Here is a 20,241-nt window from a genome sequence, read left to right as displayed (position 1 = left end):
TACATCTAAAAAATTAGTCAAAGGGAGAAATAAAGTTTAAAATCTGTTTATTGTTTACAAACTGTAGTCTGAGGCCATCTCTCCTTCCTGCTCCAGCAGAAGCAAAGCTGGCCCTCCCCACACCTCTCAGGTACAGATAAACCCTTCATTGCCCAGGTAGTTACCATTTGATATGGAGATGAGCTTCTCTCCACCCCTGATGAATGATGCAAATGCAGTAAAGCCATACTCCTTTCCACCTCTGAACACCTATTGATATGATGTACTAAAGCCAGGTGAGATATTCTGGAAATATTACAATTTTACACATACTATTTTTCATATCTTTTTAGATAAATCGTTTTTTCCTAATTGTAACATCTCTGAATTTTTGGTGCATGTTAAAATCAATGCTGTCCTAGTGATGCCGGGGTTCTTGTTCACGAAGCTGAAGAATGAGCTTCACAAACACTCAAGGTCTGAGAGAAAGGTACAGGCTTTTACTTAGAAATAAAGTGAAAGGACCGAGCTCCTGGCTCACGCCAGGAGGGGTCAAAAGTGCCCAGGGTGTGTGTTGTCTAGGGGATTTACAGGCATTTCAGGCTTTGTGGGAATTGAGGGCTTAGGGTGTGGACTTGTACCACCTGCCCTGCCCTCAAGGTGGGCTGGGTTGTTTGTTTGCTAGGGCTGTTTACAGTGAAGTCACGGGTTATGCTGAGACACCCTTGTGGAACACTCAAGCATTCCAGGCCAAGTTGCTCCCGGCCTTCTGACCTTTAACTGATCTCACTGAAGGTGTCTATATACCTAGTCTGGTATCTTTACCCTAGAGAATTAGTGTGACCTTGTCTTTGCATACTGCTGAACACAGAGTTTCGATAGGGACTTTACATTGTTACATTGCTTTGACTGTAAATACCTTGCCTTGCTTTTTCTGGAGACCCTCACCCTCCTTTGTCTAAGCCCATGGTCCCTGTCTCACTAGTATTTGTTAGATTTTGAGTTGTTTTTGTTCTCCTGTCATTTGTTTGGGGTCAGTAGCATCTTCATTTGGTGAAATATGCTTTTTTCTCTGGCTTAGTTGTGTGATGAGGTGGAGAAAGGAAGACAGTCCTTCTAGGAGCTTCATATGGACATTTTTTGTTAGCCACCCATGCTCACTTCATACTCCAGGCCAGACACCCAGATGCCTTAGTTCATGTCCACTTGTGTACTTCACAGGTATTTCAAAGTCAAGCTTTCCCTTCTGGGGTTCTGTACACACCTCCATACCCCGAACGGCTCTTTCTCTGTTTCCTGTCTCCAGGGATTGCTAACCTGATCCTTAGCCCGTGATGGCTCCAGAATGTCTCCAGGGGAAGAGCAGAGTAGATGAACCGGTGTGCTGAGAGGGATGGGATGGTATAAGATTCTCACCCTTCTCGCTGTGAAACAGATACTCAAGCACTGCCTATTTCCTGAAGTGTGTGTGGGTTCCAAATGTCTGTACCTCATTTTCCCCATTTGTCAAGTGAGAATGGTGTTCCAGGTCTGTTAAAGTAACGGAGAAGGGAACTAAAACTACCATAAAACTCTGAAATTCTCTGGCTTAAGATAGGAGATCTTTTTAAAAAGACTTTTGCACTATAATCATTCAGGTGGGGAGTTCCCACTAGCCGACATTCTGAGAACACGTGTCAGTGAGGGACACGTGTGTGGCGAGCTCTGCTTTGCTGACTCCCAACTCTTCCTGCCAGATTTCCTTCCCTTACTGGGTCCTGTTCCTGGGTGAGTCAAGCTGGGGTTGATTTTTTCACACTGGATGCTCAGGGACCACGAGACACAGGCAGGTTTCATAGAACCTGCAGCGGCCTGATGCCCTGGGTCCTCTGCAGCCCGGGAACTCCTGCACTCGTGCTGCTGTGGGCCCATTAATCATGAACACCAGTGTGTCAGACCTGAGAATGGTTCTCTCCTCGGTGTTTTAAGGGCACTGAATTCCCATCTGGCTTCGGGGAGACTTTACATCAGCCCAGAATTGTAACCTTTTCTTTTCGTTTGTTTGGCAACTTACATTGTAGAGGTACTGAAATGGGAGTTTTAGAAGGTGCCTGGAAGGGGAAAGTGACGTGGACTGTTACTCAGAGAAGGGAACTTGCGGCCCTTCACGTAAGGTGCAGCACGGCTGTGCAGCAGATGCTCCCGCAGCTCCCACAACGTCCATCCGCAACTGCGGTAGAGGCCGTGCAGCTTCAGCATCCAAGGAGGCCTCACTTCATGCTGACGTAAGAGGAACCTCTGCAGCTTGGACGGTTCTGGGAGGTGCAGTCCCGGGAGGTGGAGCTGCGCCACGGATTCTGGGTACTGAAGTCATGAACACGCCCCGCCGGGGATTCTGGGTACTGACGTCCTGGAGCCGCCCGCCGAGGATTCTGGGTTCTGACGTCCTGGAGCCGCCGTTGAGGATTCTGGGTCCTGGAATCCCGGCCTGCGCGGGGGATCCCGGGTAGTGCGCTCGGGTGGACGGCCACGCCGAGGCGCAGAGCCTCCGTCTGCATCCGGCAGAGGACGCGGAGCCCCCGTCCCCGCCCGCCGTCCGTCCCCGGGTGAGTAGGGGCCCTGCAGCCCCGTGTCTTCGCTCTTCCGAGCAGGGAGGAGGCCGGCCGTGCGGATGCGGGGGGGAGGGGTGCTGAGGCCGGAAGCGCCTGCAGGCCGCAGGGGCAGGGGGTCCGTGTCCCATGGGGAGACGGGGCGAGTCGCCGGGAGAGCCTCTGGGAAAGGCCGGGAGCTGCGGCCCGGGGAGTCCCGGCGTCGTGGGGCGGCTGCGTCTGGAGGGCCGCTCCCCGCGCGCTCGGCGGAGCCTCCGCCTGGGCGGGCGGGTTCCTGACGCCCGAGGAGAGGGAGTCCTCGAACAGGTCGGGCGAGTGGAGGTGAGCGCGGCGTCCAGAACGGTGAGCAGCGGCAGAGAGCAGGGAGGGCCGGGGGCGGAAAGGGGCGCTCGCTGAGCTCCGCGGGGGCAGGTGCCTCGGCAACTTGCACGGCCGGGTCACCTGGATGCGGGGTCCGCGTGGGTCTGCACAGCCTGGGAACCCCGCCCTAGCACCCCATCATATCGGGGAGGCCAGAGCACTGCACGGAGTGCGGCCGTGTTCGGAGACCTTCCCGAAGGCCAAGAAAGGAGATTTGGGGGCGGTTTCTAAAGAGCACGGTCGGACAGCGGGAGGCCTGTCCCGGTGTCCCAGGCGACGGGAACTCGTGAGCCCAACTCAGACCTCGGTGGCCCTTCCCTGCTTCCCCGAAGTAGGACAGAGGGGGAAGGCTTGTGGTTAAGTATATGCAAAGGATAATATACTCTGGCCAAGTAGAGTTCATTATGAAGAAGATGGGTTTATAATTTCCAGGCGACAGTTTAATTTCCTGCTTGAATGGAGCAAAGGAGAAGCATTCACATGATCACCTGAATTGATGCAAAACAAAAAATGGTAGATGACAAATTTCCCCACCATTTTGTGACACATTCTCAGCATCTGTCGAATAGAAACTTCCTTCCTATAGCAAAGGGCATGCGTGAATCTTAAAGTGCTTTCCTGTACGATGAGGAACAACCATTTGCGTCCAGCCTTACGCACCCTCACTCAGCATTATCTTACAATATCTAGCTGGTCTGTTAGGACAAACAAGAAAAAAGAGGCATAAGCATTAAGAAACAAAAAATTAAACTTTCTTTATTCTCAGAAGACATGGTGTGTACCTGGAAAATATCGTAAGCAATCTGTGATATAACTACGAGTGCCAATAAGTGAGCTTAGAACTTCACAAGATACAACATCAGGTTTTTCAAGATCACTTGTATTTCTGTAACCTGGCAATAAATAATGGGAAGGTGAAATAAAAAGTGACTTACAGTACTATGAAAAACATGAAATATTTAAACTTCTGAAAGTAAATGTAGGAGAGTAACGTTGTTACTTTGGAGTATATAAAGATGCAACAGAGGATATAAAAGAGTGTTAATTATTGGTATAAAAAGTATGTATAAAGAAATCAGAAAAAAACTTTTTTAATGTTTTTTGACTTCCTGTACGAAAGATGGAATTTCATTGCTTTTCGTTTCTGACCAGTTCTACAAAACAGTTTTGTTAAGTTTCTCTAAGATAATATGCCTTCTATTTACAAATTAATTGTACATAGTTCTGCCCATGTCATGTATTCTCTCTTCATCACTCAGTGGTCACTTTCTTTATTCTCTAGGTATATTAATGCTATGGGTATATTTTTCTGTATGGGGAACAGTCTAACGACAGCCTTTTACACATCACTTTGTTTGACAGTTAAACTACCACATTTCCTCCCTTATTTTTAAAATACAAATTGAAAAAACAGTATGACAAACCTCCGTGGACTCGTTGCCCAATTGTAATAACACCATGTGGGGCCGTATTGTTTAATAACTCTTCAGTGTCACCTTCCGTCTGGCTCATGTTCAGATCGCCCTGACTCCTGGTAAAGTGCCCCACAGGTGCTTTGCTGCACCAGGACCCAGATGGCAGCGGCTCCCGCACGTGAGGCCGACTCTGTGTCTTAGGGCTTCTTGTTCACCACAGCTCAGCCGCCTCCCGTGCTGATGGTGCGTTGAGATACTGGGAACTGTTCCAATCCTGATTCTCAGCTGGGCCCTAGCCTTGGCCCCCGACCTTGGGTGTATGAGGGGTGGAGGTAGGCCAGGCGCTGTGAGAAGCAGTCCTGGGGGGAAGCCTCTGCCCGCTCACCTCTGATCAGAAACCCCCGAGCCCTCCACTGTGTGACCTGCCGTCAGCTCCCCAGACACAGGCTCCCACACCCCCAAATGAGGGAGCGGTTCTGGGATTGATCTGGCTGCCTGCTGTTGCCCTGGGGTGGGACATTGCTTCTATCCCGGGGCCCCCCCACGTTACCTGCCCACGTCTCCCCCTGGGCTTCAGTATGAGGTTAGCAGCATGCTTTGCATCCTGCCAACACCATGTACTGGTGGCCTCCGGTCTGCGCCCTGTGGTTACATAAGCATATGGAGCCTGAGGCTCAGAGAGGCCCTAGTGCCGTCATGAGGCCCCCTGGAGCTCTGGGCCCTGACCTGAGAGGCAGGAGCTCCCCTGGGGGTCCCAAGGCCGTCCCTCATTCACTCAGCGTGGTAAGAAATCCTCACTCAGCTCCCGTGGCGCTGAAGCCTCACGCCCAGGCCCCAGTGTGGAGCTGCGCCAGCAGGTAGCCTGGCTCCCTCTGCCCCTGTCAGGACCCTGGAGGTGGCCGTGCTGGTGCCCATGACTGCCCCCCACTGCGAGGGTCAGCCCTGCCTCGCACGGGGCAGGCGCACCCACGCACCCTCTTACTCTCTTCCCTCCCCACAGAGCAGCCCTCCGAGGGCTTCCCTTCCCCATGGAGAGCAGGAAGGCGGCTCTGGGACCCTGGAAGGCCGGCAGAGAGGTGAGACATACCAGATGTCCCATCTTTGCCATCACAGGACGGACCCACCCCTTCACTTACCCTGGTGGCTGCCTCATTGGTACAGGGCCAAGGCAGCAGCCGTCCTGGGGTGCTGACCTGCCTGGCCTGGCCACATCCCTGTGCGGTACTGGGCGGGACGGCACCAAGGGCTGAAGTGTGAGCAGCACACACAGGATGGCTGCCCTTGCCCCAGTGCCCAGTGAAGATCGGTTGGTTGGTGTGTGAGGGGAGGTGCCGTAGGCAGCGGGGGCCGAGGCTTCAAGCAGGACGGGCTGCCTGATCAGCCCCTGCGGGATGAGGCAGGTCCTCGGGCTGGGGAGGAGGGCAGACATGCTGTCCGTCTCAGGCTGCCCCTGGGAACCACCGCCTGCAGTGTGGAAGGTCTGGCACACGGTGGTCGCCTGCAATGCTGGGGGATGGATGCAGCCCCCGTGCCCGCACATGGCCCGGCTGTGGCTTGCAGCCTTCTGGTGAGGAGGCCTGGGTGTGTTGCAGGCTTTTGTGACGTTTGAGGATGTGGCTGTGGATTTCACGCAGAAGGAATGGGAGCTGCTGAGCCCTGCGCAGAGGACCCTGTACAGACACGTGATGCTGGAGAACTTCAGCCACCTGGTGTCGCTGGGTGCGCGGGGGCTCCCTTTAGGGCTGTTTTGTCCCCTTTGAACCTTATTCTCCCTGGGGTCCCACTGAGAAGCATGTGCTCAGCTTCCTGCTCCCCTGGGGATGGGCAGGGCCTGTACTGCTTGCACTGCCCCCCCCCCCCGGCAGGCTTCGCTCCCTGGGTGGGGCACTTCACCCCAGCCCCTGCTCCAAGCCCAGGAGACAGTTCACGCCACTGTCGGTCTGAGCCAGGACCACTGCCATGCCAGCAAATAGCCCCTTGAGCCTATAATTAAGACTGACCTGCTCCTTTTTCCCGCTAAGCAGGAATTCCCTGTTCTAAACCGGATCTCATCACGTGGCTGGAGCGAGGGGAAGAGCGGTGGAGGGAAGAGAGGAGACACTGGCCAGGCCCCGGTCCAGGTGAGGGGAGCCTCGGGTGGACACTGGCCTTCGGCCTTGCAGGGCCGGGGCAGCTGCTCAGAGGCCCTGGCAGGAAGCTGTCCTTCCGCACCGCGGCTGCTGGGGCTGCCTGGCCCTGCCTGCCTCCCACACCGTTGTCTTGGATGAGTGAGGGGGTGTCCTGGGTGCCCTGACACCTTCCTCCTGCAGGCTTTCCCTCTGTGGCCTTGCTGATCCGCCTCTGTGAGGCAGCAGTGGGGTGTCTTCTCTGTGTTACTGTCCTGCAGGGCCCCGTGTGTCCCATCTTCCACATCTTCTTCTTGCCACCATTGTCTCGGGGGCCACTTTTCCTTCCTTTTCCCTCTTGTGACCCAGAGGCACTGCCTTCGGGTGGCTGCTGTCTGGAGGTGGGCACCATGGGGACTGCTTGTCACGGTTCTTTCTTTCTCCTGTCACCTGGACTTGCTGTCTTGCAGCAATGGGGGTTCCCCTTTGGTGCCCCTGTTCCCGTCTCCTGTGTGCCCAGTACTTCCTGGGCCTCCCTCCCCCAGGCCCTTGTGGTGGGATCACGGGAGATTCTGCTGAGATTCTGATGCCCCTTCTTTGGCTGTGGACAAGTGTAAATTTGTGGGGTGTCTTCTGGTTATGCTGAGGGTGTTGGTTTTCGGCTTCATCTGTTCTTCCTGACCCCTAGGCCCTTCTTGGGGAGCGTGGTAGCACACTCACGTTGAGGTGGCTGCCATTGCCATGTGCTTGGAAGTCTCCTTGTGTCCTGCTGCAGGAATCCTCGCTGAGCCTCGGCCGCAAACACATCCTGTAGATTGTTGTCGTTTCTCAATTTGTACGTCTTTACCATTTTGCTTGGCAGGAGTGGGTCAGTCTGAACTATCCGTCCAGTATTACAGAGACGAATTTCAAATCTTCTACTGCAGAACAACTGTTGCATTTGTTCCTGACAAGTTGATGTGTCCCTGTGTGATCATGGTCCTTTTGTTAGTGCCACGTTCTTCGTGTACAGGTGACCTCATGTGCAGGAGCCCTGATGAGCTCTGTGGGCCCATCTCCAGGCTCCACTCTCTTGGGGGCAGTCCTGCCTCCTCCCACTCTCACCCTCTTCTCCCACTGCCCGATTATTTTGAAGCAAATCTTGGTCATCCTATCATTTAATCTCCAATATGTAGCAAGAATTACTCTATTTTGATCTTAAAAGTATCATTTTTTAGGTTTGTTTTTGATAGCATTAACCATTTAACATGTTTTTGTAGCATGTGCCTTTTGGGTTTACATCCCACAACACTTTCTGCCAACAGCCTTGTGACTTCCTGGACTCAGCACTTAGGGTTTTGCTCTGTATTCTTGGTGACGTATTTCTCCATCTGAGCTTTCCTCTCTTTATCCAAGACCCCATTTTTTGTCTGGTGCTGTCAAAGGGAGTTGCAGACACCATTTCCTCTAACCCATGAGCCCTTCTGCATGGGAGTCCAGCTAACCAGTATCGAGAAGTTTCTGTGTGGTTCTTTGTAGGTAGAGTCCAAATACCACGTGTGCAGACCTGCAGTGACAGGCAGTGCATTCTCGTGTGTGCACCTGTGTGAGCTGAGCTCTGTGGTTCCCCAGTACATCCCCTCAGGCCCCTTCCCAGTCGTTTCCCACCTCCCCATAAGGCCACCGCTGCTGTGGTTCTGCCCAGTGGGCAGCACTTGGCCGGTTCTGGCCCTTGATGTGAGTGGAATCCTACCGGGCCTTCTCTGCTAACACCAGCGCATTGTTGACATGCCTCTGCCCTGTGGTCTGCATGGAGGGAGCTCATTCAGACTGCGGACGTCTTTCTCATTCCTTGCTCTGTACTTTCCTGGCCATAAGAGCTCCTTCCCCACCCAAAAGCAGTTGCTCATGGATTTATCTGTCAGTGAATTTTAAGGAGAGGGTTTCTTTCTGCCACCAGCTTCTCAGAGTGTGAGTATTGAAGTGTGACACCAGCGTTCATACTTTGTCCACAGAATTCTTAGACCAAAGCAAGTCCATGGCAGGCCCGTAACGAACAGAGGAGGGTCCTGGCAGGGGCTTGAAGAAGCTGGGGTCTCCCGGGTGGTGTGAACTGAGGCTGCTGGCAGGTAGCCCCTTCTGGGGCTTGGCAGATACAGCCAGAGCTGCATCCTCTGAATGATCAGAAGCCAGTGAGAGCACTGGGGATCCCTGCGGGTGACATGCAAGTGCTCAGACAGTCACACGTCTGACAGGGCCCAGGTGATTCCCTGGGGAGTTAGCACAGGGACGACCAGAAGCACCAGGAGTGCTTTCAGTCAATGTGGAGCTTCTCCTTTCACTGCAGGTTTTCCTTTCTGAACATGACTGGGTTTTTTTCATGTAGTCAAACTAGCTGATGTAAATATTTCCTTTCTACAGGTGGTTTTTATATTCATTTTGTGTATATATACATTTTTCAAAATTTCCTGTACACCATTTACATTGGCACTTAATGGTGAGCAGTTTACAGAATAAAAGACAAGTCTTCTCAAATTATTTCTCAGGTTTCTCAGCAAGAAAAGCTCTTGTGAATCCTCTTAACTGTTCACTTTTAAAAGTTCATGGAATAAGTATGTGGTTATTCATAAAATACTCATTCATTGTTTGGCTTTTTATTCCATGCCAACCTCCATTTTCAGAATGAGAATATAGCACTGGAGCCCATCCAATCCCTCCTTCCCCTCACTTACATGCAGTGGTGGCACATGGCAGAGCATGGGCAGCAACCCTCACCACCTTTGTGATATCAGGCAAGAAGTGCTGTGAATACACTACTCCTGGAAAAGCATGTGGAGGTGTGGTGTTGGGACAGTGGGCTGGGAGTGGGTGATGTGGTCACGCAGGATGGACAGCCAAAGTCTCTAATTAGGCGCCATTTGAGCAAAATTGAGACTAACAAAACTATTAAGCCAAGCACATTTGTGCCGGTGTATTTGCTGTTCCTTTTGCCCAGTCAGCAAGGAGCTTTGTTCAAAGGATACAACAAATGTCATTCAGTGTCGGCTGGAGCGAGGGACTCAGAAAGTGGCAGCAACTGAAGTGTGAGTGGGAAGTGGGGTACAGGGCCCTGCAATCCATTCTAAGATGTAGTTCATGTGATCAGAAGCCACTGGAGTGTGTACGCCAAAGGTGACATCTGATGCATATTTTTTTATTGAGGTGTCATTGACATACAATATCCTATTTTCTAGTGTGATTCATTTCCGTTCATAGTGATGTGTTATTTTTATCCATTAGAAAATGATCCCAGTGATAAGACTAGTTGCTATCCATCATCTCACAAATGTATTACATTATATTCCCTGTGCTGTACACTACATCCCATGACTGTTCTAGCTGGAAGGTTGTGGAGCTTCATCCCCTCGCCTTATATTGCCTGCCCCCCAGTTGCTCCCCTACGTGTGGTATCCATGATTCCTTGCCTGTCCATCTGCTTCTGCTTCTGTTTCTCAGATCCCACATGCAGACGCTGTTGTGCAGGATTTGTCTGTCTTACATGACTCAGCATGATGTCCTCAGGGTCCATCCGTGTTGTCACATACAGCAAGGTTTCCCTTCTAAGGCTCAGTAGGATTTACAATTTTGATGATGCAGTAGCAGTAATTTGAAAAGACTGGAGGAAATCCTTCGGTACTGTGCACATTCTCTCCAAGAGAAGATAGAAGCTTCCAACTAGATGGAAGAGCAGGGCCTGGGAGGGTAACCCTTGTGGGAGGTGGTGGCATTTGTGTTGTGTGGTGGCCCAGGCTGCCTAACCTGTGACAGTCCTAATGGGGCACTTTTTCTCTCCAGCAGAAGCAAAGCCAGAAATGCGTCTCTCTCCCTGCTTCCCCCTGGCCTGCAATCAGCACATCCTCATCCGGCACATGATTCACAACCATTCTGCTCACATGTCTCCAGGTGTTTGTGCAACAAATTACCCACAGCGAAGGAGTCCTGGCCTGGAGCACCAGGAACAAGAGCAGGAAGAACTTTCCCATCAGAGCGACCAGGGTAATACAGCAGAAGGTCAAGAGAGAGAAGAAAACTTCCAGGCCTTCTTGAGGAGGTGTCAGACCTCAGGAGCATCTTCTGACCCGCAGCCCACACAGGCAATAAGTCTGGGGCAAAAGAACACAGTGGTGGAAATAGAGAGCAGCCAAGCCCAGAGGGGAAATCCTAAAGAAACAGGTGAAGTATTGAAAGGAAGAGAAAATTCAGTATGGGAAGTGATCACATGTGCAGAATGTGGGCAAGGCTTTAGCCAGAAGACAAAGCTACTTGAACACAGAAAAGCACATTTTGGACAGAATCTTTTAACATGCAGGGAGTGTGGACAGGACTTTATTGATAAGTCAGCACTGTTCTTGCACCACAAAACACACCCAGGAGAGAATCCTTACATGTGCAGGGAGGGTGGGCCAGACTTTAATAAGTCAAACCTCATAATATATAGGAGGTCACACTCTAGCAAAAAGCCTTTTGTGTGTAAGGAGTGTGGGAAAGGCTTTACTCGAAAATCAGCCCTGATCTCCCACCAGTGGAAACACTCAGGCCAGAAGCCTTTTGTGTGCAAGGAGTGTGGACAAAGGTTTACCCAGAAATCATCTCTGATAACCCATCAGAGGACACACTCAGGGGAGAAGCCTTTTGTGTGCAAGGAGTGTGGGCAAGGCTTTACCCAAAAATCATACCTAATCTCCCACCAGCGGAAACACTCAGGAGAGAAGCCTTTTGTGTGCAAGGAGTGTGGGCAAGGCTTTACCCAAAAGTCATGCCTGATCTCCCACCTGAGGACACACTCAGGGGAGAAGCCTTTTGTGTGCAGGTATTGTGGACAAAGTTTTAGGTGGAAGACCAGTCTCCTAAGCCATCAGAAGACACAGTCAGGGGCAAAGCCTTTTGTTTGCAGATATTGTGGGCGAAATTTTAGCTTAAAGTCAAATCTCCTAAGACATCTGAAGACACACTCAGGTGAGAAGCCCTTTGTGTGCAAGCAGTGTGGGCAAGGCTTTATCCAAAAATCATCCCTTATCGCCCACCAGTGGAAACACTCAGGGAAGAAGCCTTTCCTGTGCAAGAACTGTGGGAAAGGCTTTACACAAAAATCATCCCTGATAACCCATGAGTGGAAACACTTAGGGGAGAAGCCTTTTGTGTGCAGGTATTGTGGGCGAAGTTTTAGCTTGAAGTCAAATCTCCTGAGCCATCAGAAACTACACTCAGGGGAGAAGCCTTTTGTGTGCAAGGAGTGTGGGCGAGGCTTTATCCAGAAATCATCCCTTATCTCCCACCTGAGGACACACTCAGGAGAGAAGCCATTTGTGTGCAAGGAGTGTGGGCGAGGCTTTATCCAGAAATCAAACCTCATGTCCCACCTAAGGACACACACAGGGGAGAAACCTTTTGTGTGCATGGAGTGTGGGCAAGGCTTTCTCCACAAGTCATCGCTGATCTCCCACCAGTGGGAACACTCAGGGGAGGAGCCTTTTGTGTGTAGGTATTGTGGACGAGGTTTTCGGTGTAAGTCAAATCTCCAGAGACATCAGAAGACACACTCAGGAGAGAAACCTTTTGTGTGCACATATTGTGAGCGAGATTTTAGCTTGAAGTCAAATCTCCAGAGACATCTGAAGACACACTCAGGCGAGAAGCCTTTTGTGTGCAAGGACTGTGGGCAAGGCTTTCTCCACAAGTCATCCCTCATTTCCCACCAGTCGGAACACTCAGGGGAGAGGCCTTTTGTGTGTAGGTATTGTGGGCAACGTTTTCGGTGGAAGTCAAATCTCCAGAGACATCAGAAAACACACTCAGAGGAGAAGCCTTTTGTATGAAGGAGTGTGGGCAAGGCTTTATACAAAAATCAGCCCTGATGTCCCACCAGTGGAAACAGTCTAGGAAGAAGCCTTCTGACTATTGTGGGCAGTTTTAGCTTTAAATCAAATCAGAGACTTCAGAAGGTACACTCCAGGGAGAAGCCTGTTGTGTACATGGAGTGTATCTAACGCTTAATGCAAAAATCATCCCAATGTCCCACAAGTGGAAACAACTAGTGAGAATCTGTGTCTGTACTGAGTGTAGGAGAAAATCCCACAGCTTTCCGGGAGAGCAGGCACCAGAGTACCGACAAGTCATACTGCAGTAGGCGAAGACACACTTAGGAGAGAAGCAGTTGTGTGAGGAATATGCACGAGGCCTTACTTGATAGTCATCCCTCCCATGGCCCCAATGCACACATGGAGAAAAGAGCCTGTGGGTCCTGCAGGGTGAGAAAGATAAGTCATAATCACACCTGTGGATAACAAAGGTTTCAATCAGCAGAGAAGCACTTATGTGGACAGTGTGGACAAAGCTTTAGTTAGAAGCCAACAGATGCAGAAGAAAGCTGGTCACCACATACCCCATCCCCATCCAAACTCCAGAGAAACAGTGGGAGCCCTGTAACTACACATACATAAGTAGCAATTACTGCAATTTCTCTGTTAAGGGGCTTCCTTAGGGGAAGTGTCAAGATGCAGTGAACTGATGGTTGAGCATCTGCACCTCAGAGTGTGCCTCTGGTGGTCTGCCCTTTCCATCCAGTAACTGCTGCTTAACAAAGCTACAGCTGAGCCCGTGACCTCACAGATGCTCCATGCAGGCTGAGGGGATCCACAGGGCTACCAAGATTGAACTTGGAGATGTTCCCCATGCACGAGGAAAGGTAAGTCTCTGGTCCTGAATATTTATAGCAGATTCTGAGACAAGAGGCCCAGGTTTGAGAATCAGACGCCAGGGGAGGGGAGGGAATTACCTGGGCTCCTGGGGAAATGTGGACTCTCTCCTCCAGATCTGGTCTTGTGCCTGACCAAGTTTCCCATGGGCTGCTCTGAACCAGTGACAAAAGCCTGGGGATAAGGGCAGGCCTGTTGCTGATGTGCCCTCCCTGAGCCTACCCAGCATCCCAGGGCTTTCCCACCAAACGCTCCTGTTGCCTCCCCTCTCAGCCGGCCTTACCTCCTCCCCACGTTCTCACACACATTTTGTCTCCAGATAAAAACCTTGTTTTATTCAGTTTCATCTCAGTCTCTCCTTTGCAGAGCTGTCCCACAAGTGGTACCCAGAACTGTCTGACAACACGGTAGTAAAATAGGGATTTGGGGAATGGCTCCTTGCCTGGCTGGCAGAAGAGCAGGTTGGCATGTGGGCACAAGTAGGCACTCGGCTTCTGTTTCCCAAGGCATTCCCTGGGTAATGCCCCAGCCGAGGCAAAGCTGTGGCAGGTGTGATGGCATGGGCACTTGAATGTATAGGACATGAGAACCTTAACAGGGGGTACTGCTCCCTGCTGACCTCCATAAACACTGCAGAAGGATATTGGGAGGCAAAAGGCTGTTCATGTGTAAGAGTCAGTGACTGGGGGTTAACTTTGTGTGTTCCCTGCACTAAGATGCCCAGACACCTAGTAAGATTATTTTGGAATTTCTGGGAGATTGTTCCTGAGAGGTGTATTTGTCTCAGTAGACTGGAGATTGTCCTCAGCCTTGTGGGTGACATGATTCAGGGAGTTGGTGAGCTACATGATCAAAAAGGTGAAGATGGATGAATTTTCTTTTCTGGAGTTGGAACATCCACCTTCTGCCCTCAGACATCTGAGCCTTTGGTGCTCAGGTCTCCACCAGAGAGCTTCACTTTGACCTCCTGTTCTCTGGGATTTCCACCATCAGCTCCCCTACTTAGGCCTTGAGACCCGGCTTCCAGATGGGGTGTTCTGGGACTTTGTGGGCTTCATGATTGTGTGAGCCCATTCATATATCTTGGTGTGTAGACCTCATTGGTTTTTAGGGGTAATGGGAATTTTAAAGGGACAAGGAGGGAATGAGAGAGTTCAGGGTCTTGGTAGAGTTGGAAAAGAGAAAATATTCAAAGGGCTGGTCAGTGGAATGTGTTCAGACCAGCTGCTTAGTGTAGTTAGGATTCTATCCTCACAAAAAACCAGGAAACTGCCCTGTCCTTCATGATTACACTTAAAAGGAATGAGTCTCTTTGTCTTTCAGAAAGAGCTGAATTGTGTGATATATATTAATGACTGTAAGCCCTCTAGAAAATGTTCTAAGAAAGGACACACAAAGGCTGATGTGGCCTGACCTCCCTGCACCAGGCCTTGCAAACTTAGCCCCTGCCATCCAGCCTCCCAGCTGGGAATAACAAACAGTTTAGACAGAAGACAATACCTCGTGGCCATTTTGCGGGTAAATACCACAACTTCATGAGATTTACCTTCAGTATGTTCACATATTCTAAGTGAAGATCTGAGAAAAACCTTATGCTTCCAGCAGGGGAAAGAAAAAGGGACCATTTTTGAAGTATCCACTGGGGAGAAGTAACCATTCTGAAAAATGCCACAGATGTACTAATCCACCTAACAAGGTCCTTTCATTGAGACCTACCTTAGTTTATACTTCTCTGACATGGAAGAAGGGTAATTGGCTAGCTCCTTCCTCTAGCTTTCCTATCTCATAAGGAGGAGCGTGGGCACACTAAAAAAATATTTGGTCCCAAGCATACATGAAAATATTGGAAGGAGCTCATTTCAACCTGAACTTCCTTTGTTTTAAGTGCAAGCCACCAGGTTTCTTATTTCTAAAACCTATAGAAAATAAACCATAACTCCTAAATGGTAATAAAAATTCACAGGTTAACACAGGGACATGGGCACACTTAAAGGAAATTACTCATAAGATTTAAAAACACATTCTTCCACAAACCTGACCACCACATCAAAAATGCTTAGTATAGTTGCAGTAAATAACATCCAAGAGACTCTCTTGAAGAATAATTTCAAAGGGGGTCAGTCCCACAACAGGATATAACCATAATAAATATTTATGCTACCAACACAGGAGCACCTACACATGTAAAACCAATACAGACTTAAAGGGGAGAAATAGAATGCAAAGCATTTCTTTTTAGGAGACTTCAACACACCACTCCAAGAAGAGATCAACCAGAGAGGAAATGAGATAGAGGCACTGAACAACACAGAACAGATGGACCTAACATATCTGTAGAACACTCCACCCCAAAGCAACAGGATACACATTCTTCTAAAGTGCACATGGAACATTTTCAAGAATAGATCATATACTAGGCCACAAAAGGAGCCTCAGTAAATTCCAAAAGATTGAAATTGTATAAACCAGCTTCTCAGACCACAAAGGTATGATACTAGAAATAAATCACAAAGAAAATGAAAAAGCCTACAAAAACATGGATGCTCAACATGCTTCTAAAGAATCAGTGGATCTACGACCAAATAAAAAAAGAGATCGAGTAACATGGAGAAAAATGACAACAGTATTTCAACAATGAAAAATCTGGGATGCAGCGAAGACCATGCTAAGAGGGAAGTATATTGCAATACAGGCCTACTTCAGGAAAGAACAATCCCATATGACTCACAATTAATGAAACTGGAAAAAGAAGAACAAAGGCCCAAAGTCTCTAGAAGGAGGGATATAATAAAGATTAGAACAGAAATAAACAAAATCAGGGAAAAAACAGTAGAATCAATGAAAGCAGGAGCAGGTCCTTTGAGAAAATAAACAAAATAGATAAACCCCTAGCCAGACTTATTAAGAAAAAAGGAGTCTACACACATAAGCAGAATCAGAAATGGAAAAGGAAAAAATCAGAAGACACCACAGAAATACAAAAAATTATTAAAGTATACTATGAAAAATTATATGCTGACTGGATGGCCTTGAAGAAATGGACTTTATAGAAAAATATAACCTTCCAAGGCTGACCCAGGAAGGAACAGAAAATCTAAACAGACCCATTACCCATAATGAAATTAAGTTGGTAATCAAAAAACTACCTAAGAACAAAATTTCTGGACCAGATCAGTTCACCGCTGAATTTTATCAAACATTTAGTGAAAGCATAATACCCGTCCTCCTCAAAGTTTTCCAAAACGTGGAAGAGGAGGGAACACTTCCAAACTAATTCTATGAAGCCAGCATTACTGTAATACCAAAAGCAGGCAAAGACACCACAAAGAAAAAATTACAGACCAATATTCCTGATGAACATACACGCAAAAATACTCAACAAAATATTAGCAAGCCAAAGTCAAAAATATATCAGAAAGATCATCCATCATGATCAAGTAGGATTTACTCTAGGGATGCAAGGATGGTCCGACATTAGAAAATCCATCTACATCATACACCAAATCAACAAAAAGGACAAAAACCACATGATCATCTACATAGATGCTGAAAAGGCATTTGACAAAATTCAGCATACATTCATGATAAAAACAAAATTTGTATAGAGGGCATATATCTTAACGTAATAAAGGCCATATATGACAAACCCTCAGCCAATATCACATGTATCATAGAAAAGCTGAATGCTTTTAAGATTGGGAACAAGACAAGGATGCCCACTCTCCCCACTTTTATTCAACATAGTTCTGGAGGTCATAGCCATGTCAGATAACACAGAGAAATAAAAGTCATCCAGATTGGTAAGGAAGCAGTTAAACTTTCACTCCAGATATCTGAATTCAGCAAAGTTGCAGTATAGAAATAAATACACAAAAATCTGTGGCATTCCTATACACTAACAATGAACTAGCAGAAAAAGAAATCAGGAAAACAATTCCATTCACAATTGCATTAAGAAGAATAAAATACCTAGGAATAAACCTAACTAAGGAAGTTAAAGATCTATACCCTGAAAACTACAAGACACTAATGAGAGAAATTAAAGAAGATACCAATACATGGAAATACATTTGATGCTCATGGAAAGGAAGAATTAATGTTTTCAAATTGGCCATCCTGCGTAAAACAATCTATAGATTCAGTGCAATCCCTATCAAAATACCAACAGCATTCGTCAACAAACTACAGCAAATTGTTAAAAAACTCATATGGAACCATAAAAGACCCTGAATAGCCAAAGCAATCTTCAGAAGAAAATAAAGCTGGGGGGATTGCACTCCCAACTTCAAGCTCTACTACAAAGCCACAGTAATTGAGAAATTGGTACTGGCACAAGAACAGACCCATAGATCAATGGAACAGAATAGAAAGCCCAGATATAAATCCAAGCATAAATGGCCAATTAATATATGATAAAGGAGCCGTGGACATACAATGGGGAAATAGCCTGTCCAACAACTGGTGTTGGCAAAACTGGACAACTACATGTGAGAGAATGAAACTGGATTATTGTCTAACACCATACAGAATGCAAACAAAATGAATCAAAGACCTGAATGTAAGTCATGAAACCATAAAATTGTTCAAAGAAAATAGGCAAAACTCTCTCGAATATAAACATGAGCAACTTTTTTCTGAATGCATTTCTTCAGACAAGGCAATCAAAAGCAAAAATGAACACATAGGAATACATCAAGCTGAAAAGCTGTATAGCAAGTGACACCATCAGGACGAAAAGGTATCCTACATAAGGGAGAATATATTTGTAAATGACATACCTGATAAGGGGGTAACATCCAAAATACATTTAAAAAACTCCCATGCTTCAACACCCAAAAAGCAAATAACCCTATTAAAAAATGGGTGGAGGATATGAACAGACAGTTCTCCAAAGAAATTCAGATGGCTAACAGGCATATGAAAAGATGCTCCACACCACTAATTATCAGGGAAATGCAAATTAAAATCACAATGAGATACCACCTCACGCCAGTTAGGATGGCCAACATCCAATAGACTAAGAACAACAAATGCTGGCAAGGATGCAGAGAAAGGGGAACCCTCCCACACTGTTATTGGGGATGTAAACTCATTCAACCTTCTAGAAAGCAATATGGAGGTTCCTCAAAAAACTAAAAGTAGAAATACCATTTCACCAAGGAATTCCACTCCTAGGAATTTATCCAAAGAATACAATTTCTCAGATTCAAAAAGACATATGCATCCATATGTTTGTTGTACCACTGTGTACAGTAGCCAAGGTATGGAAGCAACCTAAGTGTCTATTAGTAGATGAATGGATAAAGAAGATGTCGTACATATACACTGTGGAATGCTCTACAGCCATAAGAAAGAAACAAATCCTACCATTTGCAACAACATGGATGGAGCTAGAGGGTATTATGCTCAAGTGAAATAAGTCAGGCAGAGAAAGACAAGTAGCAAATAATTTTCCTCATTTGTGGAACATAACAATGAAGCAAAACTGAAGGAACAAAACAGCAGCAGACACAGAATCTAAGAAGGGACTAGCGGTTACCAAAGGGGAGGGGTGGGTGGGGGATGGGGAAGGAGGGAGAAGTGGATAGAGGTGTATTAGAATTTGTACACATAGTGTGTTTGGGGGCATCACAGATAAGACTAGCACAGCGAAGATATGCAGTGACTGGCATCTTACTACACTGATGGACAGGGACTTCGGTGGGGTATAGGGTGGACTCAATATGGATGAATATAGTAACCACATTTTTCACGTGAAAACTTCATAAGTGTATGTAAATGATACCTTAATATAAAAAATAATAATTTCTTAGGGAAATACTCACCAGGGGAGTCCAAAAGGACACTAGGCGATACTGAAGCCTCTGACACTTGCAGCTGCAACAAATACTAACACAGCCCAACTGAGATAAATAAAACCTCACAGTAAAGGCCTGTGTACTTCCAGTTCTGGTATACCTAACACATCATTTATTTATCAAGGTATCATTGATACACAATTTTATTAAGGTTTCACTTGAGCAACGTTGCTAACATCATTTTTAGCATCCAACAAAAAAGGTGAACCTGTCTTCAGTAATCATACTAGCAACAAGAGAGGAGTGAAATATTTAATAAATTGAAAGAAAAAGAAACTAACTTGGAATTCTGTATCCCATGACACTGTCATTCAGAAGTGGACAACAAGGCCTTTCTCAGACAACAAAAATGGAAACTTTTTGCCAGTAGGCCAGACTTTGAGGAAATATTAAGAGAACTTTTTTCATAGAAAAAAATATATATACATATATGAATGAGAAAAATCAGTTCTACATAAAGGAAGAAGGTTGACAAGGTAAATATAATCTTATTTTCATGGACATCTTGATTTCTTTTCAAAATAATAGCAACAATGTATAGTTTATGAATAAGGAAATGACAGCAAAAGAGAAATGGAATACACTGTTGTAGAGGACCTACATGAGTTGTAAATGTGCTTATAAACTCTAGTGTAAACACTGCAAATTTTAAAAATGAGTATTATTAATTAGCTAAAAGAACACAGAATCATGTAAAAAGGTCAGAGTCACAAAAATATACAGAAAAAATGTAATGAACGCAAAACAATTACATCTATGGTAGATATTAATCCAACTATAACAATCCCTTTCAAGGTAAAGAAACACTGTCTAGAAAATATATACTCTAAATATAAATACACAGACTACAAAATTAAAGAGAGGGTAAAATGTAGGTCTTCACTACAGTAAATAATTGGAGTAGCTACTTTGGCTTTACACAAAGTCAATTTCCAAACAAGGAAAATTATCTGCGATAAGGACAGGCATTACATAATAATGAGGGGAACAACACTCCAAGAAATTACCACAATCTTTAATTTCTGTGCACCTAACAGAGTTTCAAAATACATGAAGCAAAAACTGGTAGGACTGCAGAGAAATATATATGTTTACTGTAAGAGTTGGAGACTTCAGCAGTCCTCTTAGTAATTGAAATATCCAGCAGGCAGAAAACTAGGATAGATTTCAACTGAGTAGGAAATCACTAACGACACAATTGGATCTGATGTTTATAGAATATT

General features: G+C 46.9%; 1 protein-coding gene across 9 annotated transcripts in view; it reads left to right on the top strand.

Annotated features, from left to right (window-relative positions):
- The first annotated feature begins 2,373 nt into the window (after positions 1-2,373).
- The window catches only part of LOC108408622 (uncharacterized), a 26,147-nt gene continuing 8,279 nt past the window's right edge, over positions 2,374-20,241 (top strand). For 3 of the 9 annotated variants that reach the window (XR_012125656.1, XR_012125653.1, XR_012125655.1), the window contains exons 1-5: positions 2,379-2,564; positions 5,343-5,418; positions 5,935-6,061; positions 6,367-6,462; positions 10,261-13,150. Coding sequence is in view for 5 of the 9 variants with exons in the window: in XM_073223098.1 (XP_073079199.1) it covers positions 5,371-5,418; positions 5,935-6,061; positions 6,367-6,462; positions 10,261-12,281 (2,292 nt within the window). In the remaining 4 variants the exon portion in view is untranslated. Of the gene's footprint in view, positions 2,565-2,683; positions 2,910-4,445; positions 4,586-5,342; positions 5,419-5,934; positions 6,062-6,366; positions 6,463-10,260; positions 15,734-20,241 lie in introns of those variants that run through there. The other 6 variants (XM_073223097.1, XR_012125654.1, XM_073223098.1 and 3 more) reach the window with 6 other exon arrangements.

This window comes from Manis javanica, chromosome 15 (assembly GCF_040802235.1).
Source record: "Manis javanica isolate MJ-LG chromosome 15, MJ_LKY, whole genome shotgun sequence".
In the NCBI taxonomy this organism is placed as follows: domain Eukaryota; kingdom Metazoa; phylum Chordata; class Mammalia; order Pholidota; family Manidae; genus Manis; species Manis javanica.
The sequence above is the reverse complement of the archived record's forward strand: the minus strand, read 5'-3'. Positions and strand labels throughout refer to the sequence as shown.